Below are 24,958 nucleotides of genomic sequence, written 5' to 3' on the forward strand. Positions count from 1 at the left end.
ATACAGCATAAATAAACAAATCAAATGAAAAGTGAAGACTTTTACCTCTAATGACATCCAGCACATACTCTCTCTCAAAAACTTCAGGCACGTCTGCTACACGCACCGGCTCAGAAAAACGCTGATTTGTTGACTGTGCCTTCATGGAAATTGAAGCATAGTTTTCATGTTCTGTGCTCACATCCTGCAGGGAGAAATACTGAAATCACTGAATGATCTGATGCTTTTAACTGTCATTGTTTTGTTGAAATATTGGTATGAATAAAACACGATTGCTTGGGTGAATATATGCAAGACACTGAAAATGGCAATGTTGTTGTTAACTTGAAATGCTTCTTTAACACTTAACTAACACTTGTCAAAACATTTCTTTGAAAACACCTGTACGTTATACAATGCAATTATACCTCTGCTTGAGATATGAGGTAGGCCCAGCAAACTGGGGCATACTCAAAAACATCCATGTCCTCAATTATCCTGTCATCAGATCTTTTTGTATGGCTGGGTAACAACTCCCTGAAGAGATAGTAAAGTCCTTCAACTATGGCAATCTGTAAGTAGAGGCAATATAATAAATTAAGGCATTATATACTGTACATATAGCATATTTATGTCAAATTTTATTTGATGAAAAATATTATGCATATATTTACCTTCTGGCCCCGTGTACCAGTCTTGTTTTGGCACACAATCTGAAACAAGCTCTGGGCTAAGGCATTGCATCCACTGATTTTCCGAATGTATGCAATCACTTCCTTGAACTCATCTCCCCCATTTTCAATTCTCTAGATGTTCAGAATTAGATTAAGTGGAAGCATAGTATTAGATTTACAAACACATTTTTGCCTATTCATGATAATTAAGTGGCTATTTTAGCCTAATTTGGTTTAATGTAGGTTATTGGTCCATGTATCAGGTTAGTATATACGAGTTTGCTTTGCTATGCATGCCAGGAGTACGGTGGCCGAGAGAGCTCAACACGCTGCAACTGAAGAAAACACACGCAAATAGAAAAAAACAACAAGTTAAGAAAACACAGGGCTCCAAACAAAAAAATCAATTAAGGAGCCAATGGCTCCTATAGGGGAAAAAATCAGGCGCCAAATATTTTTTTTAAGAGCCACATAACAATGCACTTACTTTTAGTCACCCTGTTGTGTGCATGTCTCTCCTCTTCTTACAGTTTCAGCATTTTCATCTTGTGAATGTTCTGGGAACTGGAGCTTATTTGGTAACTGAATGTCACTTCCGACTTATGAACTATTTCATAAGTTCATATTTTGGCGCTTTCACTCAGTGAAACGTTTACGCAAAGCATCTCATTTCATGACGTTAACAAAACAAATGAAGCGATAGGCTAGGGGTGGGCGATATGGCAAAAATATCATATCACGATTTTTTTCAGGAAAATCACAATTCACGATTTTATCACGATTCTTTTTTATGTTGGTTTTACTATTTTGTGACTGAGCATTACAGCCAAACTAATGTCCATATTTTAAAAACAAAGCCTTAGGTAACAAAATATAAAATAAAAAAGAATGGCAGAAAGGGGCGAAGATAAAAAATGTAGTCATTATTTTCTTTGTTATTAAATATTCAGATCAAAGATAATAAACATTACACATACACAACTTAATATACAAATGAAATAAAGATTGTTTTGTTTTCAGCTACAGTAGGTGTATTTAACAGTAGCATTGAAGAAAGTAATTAAATTAACAAATATGAAAATAAAACAAAACATAGACTTCACTGTATAAATTATAAATTGATACTTATCAAAGCTACTATTAAAGTTATCAGTCAAGAGCAGTGAGTAATTTTCTCTTTGCATTTTGTTGTTTCATTAACATTAAAAGGATAGTTCTAAAAATTCAAATTGTCATAATTTACTCTCTCAAGTTGTTTTAAACTTGAATAATTTTTTTTTCTTCTGTTGAAAATAAAAGTTATTTGGACGAATGTGGGTAACCAAACAGTTGATGTCCCCAGTGACTTCCATAGTATATTTTTCTCCTTTGGAAGTCAATGGGGACCAGCTACTGTTTGGTTACCCACATTCTTCAAATTATTAATATTAGAAAATATTAGAAGGAAATTAATACAGTTTTGGAACAACATTAGAGTGCATAAATAATGAGATAATTTTTACTTTTGGGTGAACTATCCCTTTAAGGACAAGCGGCAGCGTGTTTACTATTGCTACTGTCTCTTTAAGAGCTGAGCGCGACACGTCTAATGTACACGCATTTGACAAGAAGATTTTCTCTAAATTTTCTCAAGTTTGCTTTCACTTTAGACATAACCGACTTTGTTTATGTAAACCTTGTGTGTATTTAACAGTATTAGCACAATAAGACTCAAAAGATAACTTAGTCCAGTATTCAGGCGCTGGTAGACAGGCTTTTAGTGCATGTGAACTTCACATGTACACGCTGAGAAACGCACACGTTAGAACAGCGCATCAGCACGCGAATTAAATGTTTAACCGACAAGGCATTAAAGCACATGCAAATTATGAACTTTTGTGAACTGCAGTGTCCCGTTCCGCTGCGTTAACATTTCATGTGAATATACGTCGCGTTGTTCAGTATGTTGGGAGTCAGAGGCGCCAGAACAGCAACTAGAATGCACGATTCTACGATATTTCTTCAAAAGCAGATCGTGGAGACATTTTAATCGTCCATGATCAAAAATCGTCATATCGCACACCCCTACGATAGGCTACTGGTTATAAAACATGCACGTAGGATGCAAATTTTACAATCAAAGGGAGTAAATTTGTATTGTCGCCAATGGCGACCTTGGCAGAAATTTCACTCGCAAATAAATATTTTTGGTCGCAAATGCGACCATTTTAGTCGCAGTTTGGAGCCCTGAAACATATTCATCAGTTTGACAACACATGCTGAAAATACTCAAAACAGCCAAATACAAAAACACACTACAAATACTCTCAATACAAGAGTACAGAAATGTGATGCAAATATTCACAACACCCACATACAGAAAAAAAACGAAAATACTCATAACGCAACTAAATACTTAAATGCGCTGCAAATATTCACAAGGCAATAAATATAGAAAAGTCCCACAAATACTCAAAGCAACCACATATAGAAATGCGCTGCAAATACTCACAATGCAACCAAATACAGAAACACAAGTTGTCAAACTGACATGTTTCCTTAATTATCTGAATCACTCCCCATCATCTATATAATACACTATTTCTAGATTCTAGAAAGTATTTGACAAACCGTCTTGCCAAAGACACTATAACATGAGAACTGGTGTGTAAAGAATTATTATGAGTGTGATGTGAGGTAGGCTAGTTGTTTTAATGCTGAAAAAAGTAAAGAGTAATCAGAAAAGGAAACTTACAACGGCGTTCAAGGCTGAGAAAAAGGCACTGAGGCCCTTCTCTGTTTGTTTCACTGATGGGGTGATATCACTTTGGCAGAATTTATTCATATCCGGTATTTCATTATGAAATGAGGACAAAGAGAATTGCAGCACTGCGTCTTCACTGATTTCAAGTTTACGTAGTGTATCATTGAATTTACATGCATTGTCTCTGTAAAAGAGAGAAACAAAGTATTGATTAAATTTAGTAAGATTTAACCACTGGGACAAATACCACAGATATACTATTTACAATATTTTATAGTGTGTTTTGATCTATCTGATATTCTGTATTAAAATGAAGGATATGAATTACTTGAGGTAAAGCACATGTGAAGGTATTCCACTCTCAAGTGAAAGCCGTCCTCTCAATTCAGTCAATGTGTCACAATCCAAGTTCACATGGATTTCATACCTGCCCTGTTTGTAAAAAAACAAAACAATAGTTGCATGTGTGTACAGTAGTTGTCCATACCTACATGCATATACACTTGCAATCAAAATTATTCAACCTCACAGAGACTATCAATTTACAAATGTAAGCTTTTCTAAAGATCCGAGATAAATAAATAAAAATACATTTGAGTTATAGGATTTTTTCATAATAAATCTGTGATAATCATTCAACCCCTATTCAACATTACTGTTTTCAAGTCACTTTTAAACACAATTAAGCCTTTGGTAATTCTAACGACACTTAATTTGCTACACATGCATACATTTAGCCCCTGCATGTGCTGAAGTTGAGTAGAAAATATGGCCAAGACAAAAGAGCTCTCATTGGCAGCATTGTTTGTATGTTTTAAATGTATGGGACCATAGACCATGTGACCAGCGGCAATTTTCAATTGAGGTTATAAAGAGTAAAGAATTCTCTACAAAATTTGACTTTTGAGGGTTGAATAATATTTTATATTGATTAGAGCCAATTAGACCTCTGTAACTTTACATTATCAGAATCACTCAAATGTGTGTTAATAAACCTTCTATGATGGTTTACTGATGCTATATCATTTAAGTGTTTTCGCACTATACCCCGTTTATTGATAAACACCCCAATTAGGTACAATCCACCGAAAAATGTGTATTCTCTTAGCATTGCCGTTCCAGATAAACCCAGCCAGTGTAATCACAATGTTTGATTTTTCAGGTGTATTTGATGAAGCTATACTCTGCGTAATAGTTGCCCATCCATGCCCTACAGTCTCGTAGAAGAAAGAGTCATGTATGAAATAGTGCAATAGTATAAATAGTATAATGCATCTAAAAGAAAGATGTGAAAATTAATTACAACGAACTGTGCACAAGGTAGAATGACATTTAACCACTGGCACATGGGCAGACCCTTCAAACCCAAAGAAGGGGTGATAGTTAAAATAGTGAAACTTTCAATAAGTGAAATATAAAATGTATTGGGGAGGGGAAAAGCTGCATTTAAATTGATAAAAAAAAAAAATGTCTTGTTACTTTCAGCATCACATGACAGAAGACACTGTTTGGGCCTTCATTTTTAATGTTGTTTTGCTGGGAGCTGGCAGTTCCTCGTAAGTTTTCTTTTGGTGTAAATATGGCGTACAGTTCACTCCCATTTTCAATGTGCCTGTCTTTCAGGGACCCTGTGAGAATAAACACAAAAGGCAAAAGACAATTTCAGTTACATTAAATGGAGAAAATCAAAGCTGTCTGAACACACTAGAAAGAGAGAGATCAACAATTAATCACTGAACATGATTTTATTAAATCATTTTCAAAAAACCATAATAGGGGCCCTTTAAAGTATAATCCGGAATCCACTGCCACTTCATTGTATAGATGTACATATTTTTGTGAGTAATTTATAAGTTATTGATCAATAATCAATATTTTTTCTTCTACATATTAAATGATTTGAACATCTTCAAGCGTATGTTAAAGCATTTATTTCAATCACTAATGGATAATAATGAATATTGTCTGTGCCTCTCATAGAGAGATAGAACATGCGTTTGGTCGAGCTCTGCTCTAAACAAGAAACTTTCCCAAAACATACAGATAGTGTGTTTTGGGAAAATTTGTATTGTTTAGAGCAGAGCTTGACCAAATGCGACCTTGACAAGGCTGGATACTGTGTATCTCTCTGTGTGTGTGTGTGTGCCATAATATTCTGTTTTTACAGGTCACAGGGTTCGTACACTTTTTCCAAGGTTAAATTCAAGCACTTTTCAAGCACTTTCCAGGTCCATTTTAAAGCTTTTTCCAGCACCTTACACTACCGTAAATTACATAACAATACATAGTTAAAATTATTATTTAGTGTTTTTATCACATCAAAAGAGATAAACAGCCAAATGTTTCATAATTGCAGAGGGCTGCACGATATTGAAGAAAAATGAGATATGCGATAACTCATTAAATAATGCGGTATTCAATATGCGATATGATAATGCTTAAAGTGTGTCAAATTAATTTAAATTATCTTTAAAATATCTTTAAAATGATATAACCTACACATACGAGTTTCACATTCTTTTTGTGATAAGAAAATATCCCTACAACTTCAAGACAGTGAACATCAGTGTTCTGTAGCATAAGAAGTGTTATTTTAACATCACTGGGGTTTAGGGGTTCAGGTTATCCTACATTAGGTTTATTTAACAACAGAAACTGATTAATCAAATGTAAAAATAAACACTGCTTAGTTTTCACTGCATGAATTAAATATACTCATTCTTATTAAAGCTACAAAAGTTATTCAGCCGAGAGCAGTGAGTGATTTTCTTTGTCTTTTGTTCATGACCCCAGTTATTGCAAGCCGCTGCGATATGCAATTATGCATATTGTAATATATACATTTGCAATATTTCGATATATTGTGCAGCCCTAATATTTAAGCCAATCACAATTTTTATTCTTCAAAATGTATCACTAAGTATATAGCCTGCATATGAATAATATACTTTTCATTATATTAATGTCCAAATATTGCTTACCAGTAAATGTGATTTATAGGCTGTAAAACTGAATTAATTTCAAATATGAAGACTTAGGATTTGAACAGAAATATTTGACAGGCCTTCCCGTTTTGGGACACATTCTTGATATAGACAAGGTTTGAACAATATCTGAGTGCACAGGCTCCTGCCTGATAAATGTATTTCATTGCCAAGATGTCTTGGGCCAAGACATAACGTTAGCTAATACATTTACTGGAATAGAGCAGTGTAAATATTGCATAGGGCCATCCTAAACCTTACAGTAACAATATAGGCTACTTCTTATGACACTGAATGATTTCAGTTCAGCAATCAACGACTGTTGTTATGCACTGGGCTAACGTTTGCAGGTTCATTTGCACGTTACGGTTCTGTAATTTTGGCAATGTTCACTGCATATTCCACAAATGAACGTGACATAACGGACATGCAATACTTACATTAGATTATCACACCAAGTACTCTCAGTCACTAATGGCCCTTTCAGATAGGACGCGGACCGCGCTGCGCTATGAAATGAAACCGATATATTTCAATGGCTTGCGCCGCGCGACTCGGACCAAAGCGGAGCTCAGCGAGCTCGCGCGCACGCCGCGGTCAAAGTTTAAAATAGTTCAACTGTTGCCGCTGCGTGGCCAATAAAAACGGTGCATCCCAAACAACCCCGCGGAAATCAAAATGAAAACTCCGCCTACTTTTGCTCTGGCCAGCGTAATGTAAATCAATCTGTATCTGATTCTGAAGGGCTACATTTTTTTCTCCATTTAATAAAGAACTATTTCGTCAGAAAGATATTTCTTGTGAAAGAAATAGTTACAAATTTAAGCATTTTCAAGCATTTTATCCAAAATTCAAGCACTTTTCAAACCTTGAAAACACAACATCAAAATTCAAGCACTTTCAAGGATTTCAAGCACCCGTACGAACCCTGAGGTCAGTATTTGTAAAATGAACAACTGGCACCCTAGAAAGATGAAATAATTAGTTGTTCTCGACATCTATTGCAGTTCTGTGAACTCAGGGTTCAGGCGTCATATCAATGAAGATATGCTTTTCTTTCTTTTCTTTTTTCTTTCTTAAACCTTTTCTTCAATTTACAATAATTCTGACTCCGGGTTCATATCTGGTCCTGGTTCCTTAACTGTAAAATTTCCTAACACTACTTTATTTACTAAGTATACTAATATGAATGTACTAGAAGTATACTTGTTAGTGTACTCTCTCAAAACTACTTGGGACTAAATGTGAGTGTCCAAAAAGTACACTTTTTAGTGTAACAGTAGTTAACTTTTGCAGTACAAAAAACTAGTTGTGTACTCGCTGTACTACAAGTGAAGTTATAGGTAGGTATAGTGATAGTTTACTAGTAAAACACATGTAGCACATTTTTTTGTTCTTTGAAGTATACTCGCAGTATAAAACTACTAAACTAGCAGTTTACTGAAAGTATACCTGAAGTTATTTAAGTGAACATAACATTATACTTATTACTTTTGCACTTTTAGTATACTATATGTTCCTATTTAGGTATTAGTGTTTTGTACTTGAAATATACCTTTATATTTTAACTCTTTCCATTTAAAAAAATAATAATTATTATATTCAAGCTTCATTCATCATTTATCAACACTTGAATGTGCGCAAGTTTTATAAAAAAAAGCAAAATTTTAAACAAAAGGCTGAGAAGATTGCATTTCTAAAAAAAAAAACTATTCAGCTACTATGTGGCTACTATGTTTACACATGCGTTTTATGGTATTAACATTAACGATTATTTAATTAGTTGATTTTAATAGAAATCGATTATCACCATTCCTAAAAATGTACATCCCTAATTCTAAACATGTTCATTTAGACTAAGACTGATTTGCTTTTAGCCCATGAGATCATTACAAATATTAAGTATTAAAATAAATCAAGTACAAGGAAAAAGACTGTATAATTGGTAAAGTATAAAAAAAAGATTTCTTATTTCAGTGCTGCATACGACATATACTGTGTTACAGTAGCACATTATTAACTATAAGAGAATATCAATAAACACTCACATGTGTTGAAGAATGGGTCATCTGTCAAAGGCATCCCATCAACAGTGAACAAGCACACAGTCATGTTGTCACCGATGTTCTCGTGAATGCTGATCCTCAGGATAAGATCATCCACTGTGTTCTGTAATGGGTCCATGTCTGTGCAAAACAACAAACAAACTCAAAATTATGAGTTAACTCTTAGAATATCACACAAAAGGTCATTGTCTTTCACGTTTAAGGGATTTACCAAAACACTTACCTTGTATTTCTTTGCGCCCTTGACATTTTGGATATGAATAATACAGGAAATATGCCTGAAGTGATTTCCTCAATGATCCTTTTTGTGGAGGAGCCAAACCAAGTCTCTGAATGTCATCGATCATGTTCTTAAATTTGTTCTTCTGAACTTGCTTAAACTCTTTGGGAGACACCAAGCAGAGAATGTCATTTAATAATTAAAGTAACTATAAAAAAATAAAATAAAAAGTAAAATTTGATTTGTAGTAACGGCATGTAATGACTTTACTATAAAAAAAAAAATTAATACATTTATTTTTTATTAATACAAAAAGTTGATAAATCTTACTCATGTTGTCCAAGTCCTCATCAGTCACACCGTCAATAAAATCCTTCACGTCCTCAATTCCAAGTTCAACAAACTGGTCGTAAAACTTCTCCAGTTTGTAGTTTTCTAAAAGCTTCAATACTTCATCCATCTGAAAAACACATGGAATTTATAAACAGTGCATTTTCTTTACCAACAGAAAACATCAACATTTTAATAAAATATTGAGTAAAATTCAAGTTTTTTGGTTTTTTTTCTTCATTGTACTCTGTTGTTCTCATGCAGGGGTTAAATTGGGATTTGCTATATGTGTATGTGTGTGTGTGTGTGTGTGTGTGTGTGTGTGTGTGTGTGTGTGTGTGTGTGTGTGTGTGTTACATGCCATGACCAAGTAAACAATGTAATAAATTAACCCTCTGAGGTCGACAAACGCGCGTGCGCGTTTTGCTGGATTTTCTCCACATTGTAGCACTATAAACTTAAATTACTCCGTCATTTATGGTCATACAGAAAAAAGAAATATAAAAAAAGAATCTGTGATATTTCTCCTTTTGTATGTGTCCACTTACAATCAAATCAAAACATTGTGCTTTTGTAAAATAAAGAAAATAAACAGGGTGTGCTTTCTGCCTCTCCGTCGCGGTGAACTTTTTTTTCTTGAGCACGTCTATAAACTGAAACAAAACTCAGCGAATACTTGTCACACATTTATGAGCCATATACCTTTATAAACATTTAAGTGTGTACTTTTAAATGATCGGATTCAAAACGAAAACAAATATTCTCTGTTTAAGTAATTTGTATAAAACCAACAAGATGTCCAGCTTCTCAAACGCTTGCTCATTACAGTTAATTTGGCCACGCCCACTCGCGCAAAAGATATTCACATGCAAATCTCCACATGGAACGCGAACTCGCTCATTACCTCAACAACAAAACACCAAAACACTTCACTTCACTTTTCGTCGAGTTTGAAAGACGTGCCTGAGCTTACATTGGATTTAGGCTACCTCAGAAGAAGAAGAACGCGATTTGAAGACAAGAAAGATGTAAGGTAAGAAATTCTTACATATTAGTTTGTTATTGTTGCATAAATGTCACGTTGCAGTTGAACTGTTGCTAGATATATGGGGAATATTATAATATTTAGACCCGTGTTTACTGTTACTGTGTTTGTGGATATCTGCTCAAACGTAGATATGTATATGGTAACCATAATGTTTTATATTGGAGCGCGATCGCGTTTGAATGTATCATATTTTGGATAGAGATCGCGTTTGAATGTATCATATTTTGGATAGCGATCGCGTTTGAATGTATCATATTTTGCAGCGCGATCGCGTTTGAATGTATCATATTTTGCAGCGCGATCGCGTTTGAATGTACTGTATCATATTTTGGATGAAAGCAAAACGCACCAAACGGCTTCATGTTTTTATTATTATCTCATTTCATATCATCATAACGGATGGAAACATTTGAAGTAACATGATAATCAATATATTTTTCTCTAGCTTAGTTGTTACTGAAATCTTTTGGAAGATTTATACTGCTATAGGTTATTTATTGTTATTATTATTTTATCCGGCACTGCGCATATACCTTATGCCTACAAGGCACAACAAACCTGGTGTTCATTATATTATATATTGTTGGAAACATTTGTGTGTGTGTGTGTGTGTGTGTATTCTGTGAATTTTAAAATTCTGTGAACAGAAAAATCTAATATTTATTTCCAAAATCATGCAGGCCTTTCTCTTGATATCAGTATGTTCACTTTTTTTTTTTTTTCAGGGCCCAGATGCCACTGAGGACTTCAACATTCACATGAGTCTCTGTACGTGAACATGATAAAGTGAAAATCTTGGAAATGAAAGGTATGTACCGTATTTTTCGGACTATAAGTCGCTCCAGAGTATAAGTCGCATCAGTCAAAAAATGCCTCATGAAGTGAAAAAAAACATATATAAGTCGCACTGGACTATAAGTCGCTTTTATTTAGAAATTTATTTCCCTAAATCCAAGACCAAGAACAGACATTTAATCAGGAAAGGCAAGTTATTCAACTACACAGTAGCACACAGAACAACAGACTGAATAGGTGTCCAGTATGTTAACGTAACACATTAACGCCCGTTTCACACATACTCCGTTTGTAGTGCGTATATTTTTCCGTACCCTTGTTAACAGGTCAGAGCTTTCACAATGCACGCGGTTGCAGTCCGTCGATCCGTTCCAGGTGCGGTGCGTATACAGCAGTGCAGCGATCGTTTCCGCACCGAGTCTATTTTTGCTGTGCTGCACGCGCTGAATTAAAGTGACAGCACACGGTTTGTGGTCAAAATGAATACAGATTGACCAGATTGACATGAAAATGTAGTAATTTCATCATAAATGCATTTAATTAAATACTAGCCTACTATTTTTCACAGTCATCTTTTTACTTCAAGCGTTGGTAAATCAAGGAAAACTACAATTTACTTCAACAAGGCGACATAATGAACAACACTCGTCTCATTCGTGGAGGTGGAAAAACAAGTTATTTGTGACATGCAAGATTTATTGTATAAAGATTTAAATTATGCAAAAGAAAGGGTATGAGTCTGCTGTTTTTGTCAATTTTAAGTTTTAATTTAAAATGTATGCAATTTTAATATAAGTGCATGGTTAAATATTTTACCACTTGCTTGAGCAACTTAATATATAATTATATAGAAGTAATGCATTGAATAATAGTTTGTTTAAATTGTGTTTAAACGTGAATACGTCTATTAAAGAGTATACGTATAAAGAGAATCGCAATGCTGACAAAAAACTTTTTCTTTTTTTTTTAAATAAAATTTGCTGATAACTTCTGGATTTGAAATACAATGTGTTTGGGGTTACAGCCGCGGGTCAGTTACGCACTGCAAACGCAGCTTATGTGAAAGCACTTTAGCGCGTGCTGCTCCTGCACAGCATATGCACCGCACACGCACTGCACACGTTATTCAGCTACACAATAGCATAAAGAACAAATATCTGGGAGGCTGAATAAGCTAAATTAACATAAGCCAGCGAGTCCAACAAGCAAGTTACCAGTACAAGTTCACCAAGCTCCCGCGATCTCATTCCTCATCATTTTCTTCATCATCCGTGTCGCTTCTGAACAACTCCGCCAACTAGAGCGCCCCCTCGCGGCTGTAGACGGTAATGTTTTCTCTTGGTTCATCTCAGTCTGAATTAATTTTGATATATAAGTCGCACCTGACTATAAGTCGCAGGACAAGCCAAACTATGAAAAAAAGTGCGACTTATAGTCCGGAAAATACGGTACAATGTTTTTAGGAATGGCACAAAGGTCTGTCTTTGAAGTGCTTTTTTGGCATTTGTTGTGTATCTTTGGATTATGTTGTGTTGTAAATAAATCCAAACAATTTAAAAGCCATTCTTTTTTAAATCTCCTCATTCTTTGTGCAAGGTTGCTCAGAATGACAGGGCCTGATAGCTCCTAATAGGGCCGTTAGGGGAGGTTCTTTGTCTTTCTCAGGTGTGAAAAGCTTACATATTAACTATATACTTACTTACATACTTACTATATGCTCCCGCATAAAGCTTTTTCACACAAAACACGTCGTAAAATTTTTAAATCAATATATTGTCTTATCTGAATGAGCAGTCAGGGTCATTTTCACATAGTTTTGCAGCAAATATTCTAGGCTACGTCATACAATTTTCAAAAGTCTTGTGAAGAAATAATCAGTATGGGTTTCATGGCCTTATTTCAGTGAGAATTTTTTTTTGTATTTTCACAAACCATGCATAAATGTCATCATCTCAAAACTACAAACTTTTACATACATGCTGCTGATATATTATTGTAGCAGAGTTTGTGCTGAATACAGTGTAATTAGACTTTAGCCATGAAAATTTCACAAGTAACAGAAATAACCAGAAATGTCAGAGCATGTCAGAACACCTCCAGGGCCCAGAAAACAGCTCAGACCTCAGAGGGTTAATAATGTTATATTTAATAAATAATGTTAATATTTTTTTAGAAATGATAATATTGGAATGCATAAATATTACACAGAATAAACTGTGATATTATTTAATAAAGCTTGTTAGAAAAAGAAAGGAATAAGTCTTGTGCTGCGTGTGCTTATAAGCTGGTGTCAGGTTATATGAGAATGTGCTGTCCGCATGTTTCTTTAATTCACACCACAACAGTTTATGTGTCTTTATAGAAATCTTAAAATATGTAGGCTATTTTCTTCAAAGGGCAAATAAAATTGTATCTTCATCCTAAATGGACAGCAATATATTTAATCATGTCTGGTTATTTGAAATGTTTTTTGGGTGTACAGTGCGTGCAGAATTATTAGGCACGTTGATTTTATGATAATATTTTTTTTTCCAGGCACATTTTACCAATTCCAAACCACATTAATCTTAATAACTACTACTATTAATTTTGTATTTAATCATTTATAAGTGACATATAATTATTCATGAAGGCTAGAAATGAAAAACTTTATATTAAGGAGTGCATAATTATTAGGCACATTTTCTTTTACAGATCAAATTAGCTAAAAAAAGAGATTTACCTCAGATTATTTTTTTTATTGCCCATGAAAAGGATGCAATACTAGTGCAATACTAGAAATTGCAGTTAAGGCTAGGGCTGGGAAAAAAATCGATTTGATTTAAAAATCGAGTTGGTAGGTCAAATCGATTCATATTTTCAAAAAATCGATTTTTTAGATTTTTTTTCTCTCAATACATACATTTTGCATTCGCCAAATCTTCCTTCAGGGTTTCCGTAGAACGCTCCCTGCGGCGCAGCCCTCGATGCTTCACGACATCACGACAAAAAGACTAGCATGTTTGTTTAATTTTTTAACGGTCCTCCACGACCATAGATATCTATGTCCACGACGACGACGGCGCGCGAGTGAGTGAGTGAGGGAGAGTGAGTGAGAGTGTGTGTTCGCGAGTGAGTGAGCGAGTGTGTGTGACTGAGTGAGTGAGAGAGAGAGAGAGAGAGAGATAGTGCGTGTATGTGAGTGAGTGTGTATGTGCGAGTGAGTGAGTGAGTGAGTGTGTGTGTGTGTGTGTGTGTGCGCGCGAGTGTGTGTGTGTGTGTGTGTAGGCTATGTGAGTGAGCTTGAATGAGTGTGTGAGATGGCTCGCGATGACTGGTTGTAAAACAATGTGTAGTCTGACATGTTTCTTGTCTACGACATGACAAGATTTTTAGGAGTCAAAATCGTGTTATCTGACAGTGACTATTGTAACAGACAAAAAAATCGTGTAATCTGAACCAGGCATAAGAGTTACCTCAGGATTTTTTGTTGTTTTATTAGCTCAATCCAAATACAGTATAAATAATTTGGATGTTTAACAATCTTTGTTGCACACTGCACAGTGAATTTTTAGTTAGAGAAAGGGTTTGCCTTTGCAATTTTGTTTATGTTTATACACTTTAATTAAATACAATAAATATATATTTTTAAAATATATTTACAGTTCACAGTTATTTTGTTTTAAATGGGGGGAGAAAAAATCGAATCGAATCGTAAATCGAGTTTTTTATAAAAAAATCGCAGATTTTTTTAGGGGAAAAAATCGCCCAGCTCTAGTTAAGGCATGACCATTGGACAGTGAAATGCTCATTGGGCCAGTCAAATACAAGTGGAGAAGAAAAGACACACATTCACTGCAAAAGAATGAAGGTGAAGAATTAGGCTAAGTGTGAAACCATCAGGAAACCTTTAGTCTCCAGCACCACCATTTTCCAGAACTGCAACCTACCTAATAAAAGACATATGTTTTATATTTCCCAACAAAGATGCGTCATATAGCCTTGAGAGGGATGCGGGACACGAACAGGAAAGAGACAGTCATTCTGTTTTCTAAAATCTTCATGTTTTCTCCTGATTCTCCTGTTGTAAAAGGTCTGAAGAGCGAATTTGAACTTTTGCAGTGTCAAGACTTTTAGGCTGTGTTTGAATTTGTGCAGCCAGAGAAAGCAAAACTAAAATCCCAAGCGTGTGTGAAATGCGCAATACAAATAAACTTGACGGGCCTTACCATGATAACAAACACGAACTGTGTTGAATAGAATTTGATGTGCAGGCAAAAAGGTATCAAGCCAATTATACTCGCATTTTTACTGTGGTAAAAGCAAACCCAAGGAAGAAACGTTAAAGCTACACTGTGTGATTTTTACCCCCATCTAGCGGTGAAATTGTATATGACTACCCAGTGAAAATTAGTTTCTGTTCCTCTCAATTCCGAGGGCGTTTAAACTCCTACGGTGGCCGTATTATTCCAAGATTAACATGGCTTCCAGTTATCGACTTCGTCCATGACAATAATAAACAATACGTCTAAAATGAATAAAACTACAGGACAGATGTCAGGAGGTAAACGTCACCCTTGGAATCGGCTATCCCAGCATAATCAGATTAGGCTAACGTTACAATGTGTACAAAGTAAAAGCAATTAAAAATAACTAAAATTTACAGTGTCCTTTTTTTATATATAGCTTAAAAAATTGCGCCTTTAAAACTATTCATCACCTGTGATCCGTCGCAGCACAGATTTATGTTACAAGGTAAACAATACTTTTTCACCATTGACGCGAGGTTGAAGTTATACTAGAGGTCGTTCTGGCGTTATGCACAACCATGCTATGTTTAGACAAGCAACTATAAAACTTCGAATTTACACAAATTAATTACAACAGGCTGAATTACCTGTCGAGAAGAAAGCAGGCAACCTCGGCGTCCGTTTTAAAATCTTTTCTCCTCATGGGCTCTTTCCATCTGGGAAAAGTTACTCCAATATTGACTATGGTCTTGCTGATTTGTCTGTCGCGTTGACGTTTTAATTCTCTCTTTCAAATGTGAGTACGCACACACACACACACACACACACCACACTATCTTTCAAATCTGCCGGCAGTCGCGACTCGCGAGGAATCTCCCCCTCGCATTCGTCACGGTGTCACTGAGTGAAAAACGCAAAAGGCGAAGCTTGAATTTACAGGCATGTCCCTCTTTGGCTAATGTAGTTTCAAGATGGAGGGGCAACATGGCGACCGGCATTCGAACCCCTCACCCGTATGTACTTTCAATGGCAGATTATAAACTTAAGAGAATACTTTATTACTTGAAAGAAGTAAATATATATTAATGAGCACATATATTTTTGAAATATATTTGCTAAGAATCAACTAAAAAAGTTACACAGTGTAGCTTTAATAATCCCCTACGTAAATGGACGAGACGTGAGTGGAGATTTGGGAAAAAAACAAGATATTCAATATCCAATGAAATATTGTTAGATATTCGCTGATAATCGGGTGACCAGATCGCAAAACATAATACAAAGCTTACATTTTTGGGCTCACATGACATAACTCTCATTCGGCATGAATCTATGTTTTCATGGCTGTGATGTAACATTTAATTGCTAACCTATTATTTATTTTATAAACAAAGCTTTGTGCTTCACTCGTGTCATAATATTCACGTAAAACAGCATTCATGTAAAATAAAATGTTATTTGGCGAACCACCGCCGGTGCTACTCAACCACCGCTAATATATCGCGAAAGTAGTAGCAAAAGTCAAGGCGTGGAAATGTGAAATTGAAGTGTCCGATTTGAGAAGCTGCAAGTGCCTAAGTGAGGTTGTACTGTAGATGTGAATGAAAGAATAAGTGCAAATACTACAAGTTTGTGTCTGTCATTGTGTTTTTGTGAATGGTGTTTTAAAGATTTGTGACAACTTGTCTGAAGCTTCAAATTCAGAATAAAGGTTTGTGACTATTTTCTGCAAAGTGCAAATCTCAACATTCAACTTCAAATTTTTTATTTTGCAGGTTTTCACATTGGAGCTGTGAGCGTAAACTTTAGCGTACAAGTACGAATATTTATTGTACAAGTTCTCAAATTCACATCTACATGCTCTCGAGTTACGCTACTCTTTTAACTTCACATTTTTATTCCTAATAATGTCTAAGAAAGTTGTTGGTCTTGATTTTCTTTTAAAGGGGGGGTGAATTGCTGTTTCATGCATACTGAGTTTTTTACACTGTTAAAGAGTTGGATTCCCATGCTAAACATGGACAAAGTTTCAAAAGTTAAGTTGTACGTTTGAAGGAGTATTTTTGTTCCAAAAATACTCCTTCCGGTTTGTCACAAGTTTCGGAAAGTTTTTTTCGAGTATGGCTCTGTCTTACGTAAGATAGAGCGGAATTTCCTTATATGGGTCCTAAGGGCACTTCTCCGCGGCCGCGCGCGCACTCGCAGACCAGAGAGAGAAGAGAGCGAAAGCAGTACGTTACCTCAAAGCGCTATGCTCGGCTTTTAGGGAAGTCAATGTCACCAAAGAAGTGGGTTTTTGGTTGGCAGGGCAAGACAACCCTGCACAGATTCCCAAAGAACCCAGCGTTAAGGGAATAGTGGATGGAGTTTGTTTTTTCGAAGCATCAACGGAGGTTGTGCACGAATCTTTGTTCCCTGCATTTCGACGATGATTGTTTTATAAACAAAGCCCAGATCGACTTATTTGCAGATCGTCTAATGCTTAAGGATCGAGCAGTCACGGTGAGTAAACTACTTCAAATGTCTCTCTGTGTTGTTGTTAGATCAGTTAGCACAGCTATAGCACACCGCCCACACGGCCCGCCCCCAGCCGCTCGGTTTTTTCCGGAAAGACTCGGTACAGTCAATCTTTCACTTATAAATATAATAAAACTAAAGACGTTTTGGAGATATGAAGGATGCAATACTACTCTATAGGTACTCAAGATTAACAGGAGATTGAGTGAAAATGAGCATTTCACCCCCCCTTTAACCTGTAATTTTTCGCCTACTAAATTACCCATAAAATTGAATACATTTTATTAACAAGCACTCCTGGCCTGGAAACTGTGGTTTGTAGGCTATACTTTTTCTCCTAACAGAATGCTATTGTGGAATAATGAATTGATTACAATTAAAGGAAAGAGTAGTTTTTTTTTTTTTTGAGAAATGGTTGGATTATGGCGTAAATTACTTGAGTGAGCTGTTTGATTCAACACTAAAACTTTATTCTTACGATTCTTTTATGATCCGTTCATTGCGTCTGTCACGTGACATGGAAAGACTAAATTAAATAGTTATGTTCCCTGTAAATTATCTTCGGCTACATTATAATTATGTCTTAATTCAAAATTGAGGATTCAGGATTGCGTAAATGTATGTGTTCGGGGAAATTTCGGCTGTTAAAAAAAGTAAAAGCCACTTAAATGAACAAAATGACTCGAATTTTGATGAACGAGATCGAACGAGAGAGTCAGTTAAAAAGATCCGAACTTCACATCACCTGGACTTAATTTGATGAGGAGCGATCTAGTAACGTTACACAATAAAACCTTAGTCCCGCCCCATTTCCAGCGATGCAATCGTTGTATTTCCATATTTCTTACACAGTTATTATGATTAACAGCTCGTTTTAAAATCTTCCCGGTCTACTGACATGTGTTAAGACATCTGCTTTAAACATTACAATGCTCATGATAACTTTCGTTAACTCTACAGTAAGTAAATCCACTTCACCAGCTAATTACTCCTCGACAGCGATGCCATTGAAATATACAGAAGTAACTGTTACCGCAAAAATGGAAGTTCAGAGACAATACTCCAAAAATGGCAGCGCGCGCGTGTCTCTGGAGAAAAAGGTCTTATAAGACCATCCTCTTCAGTCAGTTTACTGAGTGAGAAGGGTGAAATATATTCTTACCGTTGTCTCCATTTGAGCTGCCATCTTGCAGACAGCATCTCTCTCTAGCAGTTCAAGTGCCAAGTGGACTCTGATGAACAAGACAGGGCGTTTCCCTTCTCGGACGTTTCCAACCTTTGGCGCGTTTTCAAAACGGGAGGGAGTTGTTTTTAACTAAGATACGGAAGCCTAAGAGGTCATTCATTATTTTTATTTCTTTCTTGTTTTCTCGTGATCGCAACTAAGATCATAAGAAAAATAACTTATGTCAAGATCATTAGAAATAAAGATATAAAAAATGGTGTATGCTATTAAGACTTCCATAAAACAGGGAGCTATATGCGTTTTCCCCGAGTGCCTACGTTGGCAATGGAAACATTTTACTCATGAAATTCACAGACTTTGAAGAGCATCAGTTATTAATACTTGTAGCTTATATCTTGAGAAGGCAAAATATGGCTAGTAAAATATTTCTATATTAGCCTACTATATTTCTATATTATTGATCTATAGATCACTCAGTATTTTTTTGTTTTGTTTTTTTACACAGTGCAGTCTTTCTTTTGACTGTTTTTTTTTTTTTTGTGTGTGTGTGTGTAGTGTTTGTCACATAACTATTGTAGCCTTTATATTACACAGGCTACATGTTTAATTCATCAATTCATCATAGGCCTAATAGCCTAATAATAATAAATATACCAATTTTCATACATGGAATGCAACTCAAAGTGCTTCACAGGCATAAAAACAAATATTGAGAATACAATTTCACACAATATCAATATAAAATATTTGAAAACAACTAGGCTATAAAAGATTCACAATGTAGGCTAAAATAAAGAAATTGACAAGACTCCTCACTCTTGTTCCTATCCCAGCAGGGATAAATGGATATGAGCCTCCCACAGCAGCCAAATACATGTACACATAGGAACATTGGGACATCCCAGATCCGGCGCACATCTGGCATATGGAATGATGATCTGGGGTGGGTTTCCCGAAAGCATCGTTGGCCAACTATGGTCGCAAGTTCCGTCGTTACCAATAGAGTTCAATGGACATTGCGATGAACTTGCGACCATAGTTGGCCAACGATGCTTTCGGGAAACGCACCCCTGGTCCACATTCAGTGTGGAATGATGGCCCTTGGGCAGCTCTGTTTGCCAGATCTGGGCCACAAGCAGGATAGCAATGCATGTCAACCAAGAGCAAATAATAAAAACCAGAACTAGACCTTATCTGAGCCACAAAGTCTGTGTATATTAAATATGGAGTAATCTCAGCCTTAATAAGCCTGTTAACAAGCAGAATCACTGAAGGAAAGAAGAGAACAGAAAAAGAGACGAGCAGAAACACAAGAACTACAACTGACTTCAGACACAGTCTTAGATTAAATCAACAGAAGAGAAAAGAAGACATTAAATCTGTGAAGATCTCAGCAGAGGAGGATTAAACAACTCCATAAACAGCATTACCAGCTTCACTTATTACTAACCAGACTGACTTTATTTCTGTCAGACGTCTACAAAAGTTTTTATTGAGAATTAACAGAGGTTTAGATGTTTCAGGTGAAGTCACCATAACAGTGATTCCATTCGATGGGTTCATAACTCTTGTTAGATATTTCATCTTGCCAAACCGCCATAAAACACCAGAAAAAGAAGAAGAAGAAGAAGAAGAAGAAGAAGAAGAAGAAGAAGAAGAAGAAGAAGATATTTCGTCTTGTCTTTCTCACAGTGAGCGGCAATTGCGGAGGAGCAATCACATATTTTACAAATCTTATTGTGTCTTGGAATGTAGTTTTGAGAGTTTTTTAAGTTGAGAGTGTTATTTAAACTTCTTACATGACAAAATACGTGTTTTAAAATGTATGATGTTCCTCAAACATTCTTTCAACTTAATTTTGATTTAAAATTCAACATTATAGGAATGTTGATTTCTAACATTCCAAGAACATAAAAATATCCAGTTTCTTTAATGTTACTAGAATGTTATTTGAAGGTTAGTGTGATGTTCCTGAAACATATAATCATATATCGAAAGAGTAATAAGAACACAAACTACTTTATTCAGATGCAGATGAACTGAAGATAAAAGATATTAACTCTCTATTTTTTTTTTTTGCTGCCGCTATGGTGCGTCTAGATTTAGGCTAGTATGTAAATAAAATAATGAAAAAGCTAGTTGAATTGCACTACTTGAAAAAATATGCATTGCATTAACCCTGCTTGCATTTTTATAGGCTGAAATTTAACATGGTTGTATATTTAGGCTGTGAATATTTCAATTCAAAACATTTCACACACATTTTCATTAATAAAAATTAAATAATCCATATTTCAGTTTTCACTTCCAAAATATTAATTCTGTTTAAAAATACAACCTATAATATTCAACAGGCAATTTTGGGTCCATTTTATTTCGCTTCCACAAATTCAGTGGTTCAAATTCGACAGAAAATTCAACATTTGACATCCGGGAATGGCAGGAATAGCAGTAGATTGCCGATTGATAATCTCCATAGCTGTTAGTCTACCTCACCAGCAGGGGGTGCAAGCGGCTGTTGACAAAGAAAACTAGAGGAACGGATGAGAGCATAGATATCATATAAAGGCTAGATGGCTCAAGGCGGAGTCACTTCCGGCATCACCGGCGGCCATCTTAGGACAGGGCTCTGTGAATTAAGGTGAGTGAGCAGCACGCACACAAATGAACGTCCTTCGGATGAGACGTTAAACCGAGGTCCTGACTCTCTGTGGTCGTTAAAAATCCCAGGATGTCCTTCGAAAAAGAGTAGGGGTGTAACCCCGGCATCCTGGCCAAATTTGCCCCTTGGCCTCTGTCCATCATGGCCTCCTAATCATCCCCATATACTGATTGACTTCATCACTGTCTCCTCTCCACCAGTAAGCTGGTGTGTGGTGGGCGTTCTGGCGCAATATGGCTGCCGTCGCATCATCCAAGTGGATGCTACACATTGGTGGTGGTTGAGGAGATTCCCCCTTTCATGTAAAGCGCTTTGAGTACCTAGAAAAGCGCTATATAAATGTAATGAATTATTATTATTAATTATTATTATTACAAATCCTCTTATCTCGCTGAAATCTGGACGGATTTACAAACGGTTTGGTTTCTTACAAACGTTATTAACGTGGCTATAATTCTGAATGCTTAAACATTTTGAACATAATTATTCATATGTATGCAGTATAATAGCTACATCTCTGACGTTTATAACAAACCAAACCGTTTGAAAATCGGTAGAAAATTGAGCAAGTTATGGTTATTTAAAAGTACATGCACCATGTTATGAGTGAGCGAGCACCCTGTCGTAAGATGGCCGCCGTGTGCGGATGTCGAGCACTTAGGTAAAGTTGGTCTTATATTCGCTCATTCGGACTTCCGCGTTTAAACACTTTTTCAATAGTATGTGCAATAAAGCTACTTTTTGCAAATTCTAAGCAGCTACATGATGTTGACAACAAAGATGGTCAACTACTACATTTTCCACAATCGATAAAAATGGGCAAGTATTGTTTTAATGGCACACTTACTTGCGAATGTCCACTGAATGTCCAATGTAGTGTGGTGAACAAGATAGGGACCGTCTAAAAAGTTGTAATTTTTTTTCATTGCGTGCAAACAGACAACTACATTTTAGCCAACTACAGATGTACCAGCAAATATCTCTAACATTATTAGTTCTAATGCTATAGAATGTCCTTTAGCAACAATAAAAACTGCATTATAATGATGGTGTTTAAAAAGGTGTTTAGGAAATAAGAAAGAATGAACATGTACATGAACTGTAATTTGGTAACAATCCAGACTGTAGAAAGTACAAAATCATGTGTAATCTCCTGAACATAGTTAATCGCTTCATTTTACAACTGTTTATATTAATTTATTTGAAATCAAAATGAACAAGAACCGTGTTGGTGTTGGTTTTAATAATGACATATGATTTATTTCAATAGGTTTTGCAAGCATGGGCCGACTGTTCCAAAGCAAGTTGGATCGTCTTATCTGGACCCTACAGAACATACTACAGCCCATGTCTCGCTGTTTTATGCACCTCTGTTTTTCTGTTTTTAAGTGCAATAAAGACTTTACAGTGTAACAGTGTTCTCCAGGTATTGAATAAAAAGAATGGCTAAACTATCTTTTATGTTTTCCTTTTGTATAGCATCTTCGTTTAACATTAAACTCTCACGTCACAATAACACAATTCATGTGCATTGATTGATGTTTACAGTCCTGCAGAAATATCACTGTGGTACTGAATCCATCAGATTATTGACAAGTACTCAGAAAGCATGACAGCAAACATGATGTTTATTTTGGGTGTGAAGGGTGTGGATTTTGGAATAAACTGCTGCTTCAATGTATATGTAATGAGTGATTATAATCAAGGTTTTCTTTCTAAATATTACATGAGTTAATACTTATGAGATTTTACTTTGTTTTAGAAGTTACCAGTGAAGATTACTGAAATATTCTATTCATGTATTCTCTAATGTCTGTATTTGATATTTGAATGCAGTAACAGTGCTTGCTCATTTAGCCCGGCTTCCAGAAATGAAATATGGAAAGATTTGTTAAGAAAGGCCTTCAACATGTGTCAATACATACATCTGGGAGTCACAGGGGTCATTGAAGTCTATCGTTTAAGGGAACTTTTCTCAGTTAAAGCCTTACTTTCTAGTTAGACTAAAGTGTAGTTCTTCTTGGAGAAAGAACGCATAATCCTGATGTTTTGAGAATACTCTCCTGTTTATAGTTAGAGCCTGGCCAAATCCAACCTTGAAAAAGCTGTGTGTCAGTGTGTGTGTTAGTCTTCTTGATTACAGGTTAAGAAACCACTGGCAGAGTGTTGTTCGGGTCATGCTGGCGCCCAGCAACCCAAATCTGAGACCTGGAAGATCACGACGTGCCTAACTTCAGGGTCCGAGTTTCAGCTGCATAATCGATGGAGAAATGCTTCAGTTTATCTGTATATGTGTGGAAAATTGTTTAGATTTTATGTGTACTTAGCCAATCAGAAGTAGCTAACCTGTAAGCAATGATGTAATCAATGCCCTTGGAAATGGTAAATCTGCTGTGATCTTTGTAACTAAGCAGGGCAGCCTACGAACTCCTGTGTGAGTCAGTCTTGAAGCTGACATCTGCTGATGAAACTGAAAACTCTTCAGTATCTTTTCTTTAATTTATTATAATGCTGACTCCTGGTCTTCATTCATCATATCTGGTTCTGGGTCTTTGACTGTGCGCCCCTAACAGGTGAACATTTAAAAAAACTTGCAAAACTCCTATGGGGTTCTATGGCACACCTTCCATCAAACAATATTACATTATCTACATTTATTTATTAATGTAATGGCTGAAAACAGTAACTTCTTTACTTCATGGATGTATTTATAGAGGAATGATTTGCTTTAAAAAAACATTGCAACCATTATAAACAAAGTACAGTTTCATCGTATACCTTCAAAGTGTCTGTAATGGTTATTGAATAATTTTTAAGTTACATAGCACACCCTACAAAGAAATACACTACCTCAAATTACAACCTCATTAAAGCAAAGACATTGACTTACTACATGTGAGATTTTGCCAATACCTGCCTGACTGTACATACAGTACACAACTATTTTAGAATGAAACTACATTAATTCACCAAAGGGATTTTTTTTATTATCCAAAGAGTGTAGTGCTTTCCTAATGACCGGGCTGACTTGCTCCAGGTTAAATTTCCACCATAACTCGCATACTGTACGTGCCATTGTCAAATATGTTTATGAAAAATTAACTGTAAATGACTGTAACTATTTTTCCGCGTTCCAAAGTGTGTAGTACTTTCCTAGTGACCTGACTGACTTACTACAGGTGAAATTTCCACAATAACTCGCATACTGTACGTACTATTGTCAATTATGTTAATGAAAAATTAACTGTAAATGACTGTAACTATTTTTCCGCGTTCCAAAGGGTGTAGTACTTTCCTAGTGACCTGACTGACTTACTACAGGTGAAATTTCCACAATAACTCGCATACTGTACGTACTATTGTCAATTATGTTAATGAAAAATTAACTGTAAATGACTGTAACTATTTTTCCGCGTTCCAAAGGGTGTAGTACTTTCCTAGTGACCTGACTGACTTACTACAGGTGAAATTTCCACAATAACTCGCATACTGTACGTACTATTGTCAATTATGTTAATGAAAAAT

At 35.8% G+C, this 24,958-nt stretch overlaps 1 protein-coding gene across 1 annotated transcript in view; it reads right to left on the minus strand.

Moving 5' to 3' along the window:
* LOC307164226 (uncharacterized protein) overlaps positions 1-18,836 on the minus strand; it is a 34,562-nt gene extending 15,726 nt beyond the window's left edge. The window contains exons 1-10 of the mRNA XM_079880763.1: positions 18,748-18,836; positions 8,997-9,126; positions 8,670-8,828; positions 8,429-8,566; positions 4,876-5,024; positions 3,725-3,828; positions 3,388-3,580; positions 654-785; positions 408-551; positions 46-184 (exon numbers count right to left, since the gene is read on the minus strand). Coding sequence (XP_079736889.1) covers positions 46-184; positions 408-551; positions 654-785; positions 3,388-3,580; positions 3,725-3,828; positions 4,876-5,024; positions 8,429-8,566; positions 8,670-8,828; positions 8,997-9,126; positions 18,748-18,771 — 1,312 coding nt within the window. The 5' untranslated portion in view covers positions 18,772-18,836. The remainder of the gene's footprint in view (positions 1-45; positions 185-407; positions 552-653; positions 786-3,387; positions 3,581-3,724; positions 3,829-4,875; positions 5,025-8,428; positions 8,567-8,669; positions 8,829-8,996; positions 9,127-18,747) is intronic.
* Positions 18,837-24,958: the final 6,122 nt, after the last annotated feature.

This window comes from Squalius cephalus, assembly GCF_949319135.1.
Source record: "Squalius cephalus genome assembly, chromosome: 1".
In the NCBI taxonomy this organism is placed as follows: domain Eukaryota; kingdom Metazoa; phylum Chordata; class Actinopteri; order Cypriniformes; family Leuciscidae; genus Squalius; species Squalius cephalus.